This window comes from Protomyctophum bolini (genome assembly GCF_963924005.1).
Source record: "Protomyctophum bolini genome assembly, chromosome: 14".
NCBI lineage: Eukaryota > Metazoa > Chordata > Actinopteri > Myctophiformes > Myctophidae > Protomyctophum > Protomyctophum bolini.
The window spans coordinates 40226918-40229417 of NC_137875.1; the positions used below are offsets into that span (position 1 = coordinate 40226918).

At 41.0% G+C, this 2500-nt stretch overlaps 1 protein-coding gene across 2 annotated transcripts in view; it reads right to left on the reverse strand.

The window, feature by feature from the left end:
• Positions 1-2500, reverse strand: part of LOC308328511 (endothelial PAS domain-containing protein 1-like) — a 17954-nt gene that overhangs the window by 9817 nt on the left and 5637 nt on the right. For both annotated transcript variants that reach the window (XR_013965304.1, XM_080782379.1), the window contains exons 3-4: positions 1966-2113; positions 1-103 (exon numbers count right to left, since the gene is read on the reverse strand). The exon at positions 1-103 is cut by the window's left edge and continues 154 nt beyond it. Coding sequence is in view for 1 of the 2 variants with exons in the window: in XM_080782379.1 (XP_080638505.1) it covers positions 1-103; positions 1966-2113 (251 nt within the window). In the remaining variant the exon portion in view is untranslated. The remainder of the gene's footprint in view (positions 104-1965; positions 2114-2500) is intronic.

Sequence of the window (2500 nt, forward strand, 5' to 3'; positions counted from 1 at the left end):
CTCCTCCGCGCGGAAGAAGCTGCATGAGGGCACGACGTGGCAGGGCTTGAACAAGGACTCCGTCTGCTCCATGGAGAGAACCGTTGACTTCTCCTCAACGTCACTATATGGGGGGGCAGCGGAGGGGAGTGAGAAGCAATGACGGTCGTTATAGACAGAGAAATGACTGTTTGAATCCCAAGTAGATTAGCCTTTTATGTATAGACATGATTGATTGATTGATTGATTGATTGATTGAAAATCAAGTCAATAATACGATAACTGTTACTGTGGACGACACCATGATTAATTATTTGTATATTTGTAGACTTTAGGTACATGGGTATCTTGGTGGTGTATAGCTAATCTTGTAGATTTAGACTCCTGGGGCCGATTCATACTCCTATTTTACCGCTGTTTCGGCGCTGTAGTGCCGAAATGATTTCGGCTCATCAGAAAATTTCAGTAGCACCGAAGAGCCGACTTTAGGACGGTATCCGCCCCCCCCCCGAACCTCAAATGACGTCACATTGTAGGCTCTACAGCGCCGAACCGACTTTTATTCAGCTCTAAAATAGGAGTATGAATCGGCCCTTAGTTTTATTGTACAGATATTCTACTGTTAGTCGGATGTTCATGCTTACTGTCTCTGGATTAAGTGTCCGCCAAATGCCTATATTGTAAATTGTAAAATTGTTTCAAATTTTTCAACACTATTTTAGAATTAAACTAGATAAAGTGCCCCTTCGGGGAGAGGTCTCCACCAGGCCAGCTCAGGATGTGGCCTCCTGGTGGCGCTATAATAGGCCAATGTGAAAAGGGTGCCATTTGTTCCTATACACCAATTGGATGATTTGAGGCATTTTGTACCAAAAATGTATTTTGCAAAAATCCACCTGTTGGTGGCGCTATAACAGGCCAATGTGAAAAGGATTGGATAATATTCCTCAGCCCAGTAGGACAGTCTGTGAAAGATTTCACGTAAATTGCACGCTGGGCTCATGATTCGAGGCGTTTTGTTTCAAACGGGCCAATCCTGCAAACTTGGGAAGCCAATGTTAGCCAATTAGGATGGAAATATGAAATGTATAAAACATGATTATAGAGATAGTGTGTGACGATTTGCGGGATTTTTGGATTTTTGGACATCTGGAGGAGTAATATCAAAAGATGTGTTTTTCAAAAGTTGGCCTCCTGGTGGCGCTATAACAGGCCGTTCTGGAAATGTCATCGTTGGCATCCAGGGAGTGTGTGTGTGCGAAATTTGGCATCGACCGGGTTAACGGTGCCGGAGATTAGCTGTTCACAGACAGACGGACGGACACACGGACGGACGGACGGACGGACGGACGTGCAAAACATACTCTCTCCCCATGCCTTCGGCCTGGTGGAGACAATTAACATTTTTTGCATCAGACATGAGCTCTGCAGTGATATATTATGGCTATATCGCCATAATGTCACAGTTCCTGATGAAGGAATCCTGTTTGGTTGAATACTGGACAACTCACCCCGGTGCATGCTTGCCCGTTTTCCCTCGCGGATTTTTCACTTTGTAATATGCCATTGGCTGTTTGTATTCTTTTTGGAAAAATATAAAAAGATACTCCTGTGGAAAGGCTATATTATTTTACTTATATTGACCCTATAAACAATTTAGTATTATTTAGTATACTGTATGTAAGGTTTTGCCCACTCAAATGGTACCTCGTCAGATAATCTCCACATATCCTACGACAACTTCTGTGAACAGACTTCACTGTAGTAGCTTTTCATAAATCATATTTGTACTTGGGCTGTCATGAAAGTTTATAGCTGTCCAGCCTCTCCCACCCTTAGAGTATATATACTCTAAACTCCCACCCCTCAACTGGGGAAAATTCTGGGAGGAAAACAGAAACGGGGTGAGTTGTCTTGTTGTTATACCATTTGGTTCAGTATAATAATAGAACCACGCTTTTAGTTTCCCCTGCAGCCATTTCTCACCTGAGAACATAGTTGATACAGACAATGCACTGCGGCTGAGAGTTGCGGGTGTTGTAGATGACGGTTCCCTGGGTCTCAACCCAGACGTAGCCTCCGTTCTTAGCCAGCATGCGATACTGACCGCTCACCGACTGGCCCTTGGTGCATACTGCAGAGGAGACGCAGGCACTTTAAAATACACCATAATAATGCATTTTTTAAAAATGCATTTTAAAATGCATTTAAAAAACACTTTAAAATACACCATAATAATGCATTTTTTAAAAATGCATTTTAAAATGCATTTAAAAAACACTTTAAAATACACCATAATAATGCATTTTTTAAAATGCATTTTAAAATGCATTTAAAAAACACTTTAAAATACACAATAATAATGCATTTTTAAAATGCATTTTAAATTTCATTTTAAAAAACACTTTAAAATACACCATGATAATGCATTTTTTAAATAAATACATGACAGCAGGGACAGGCGCATTCTGGTTCGTTTTGAGATATGTAAGATGTTTTGACTGCAGGTTTGTTCATCAGA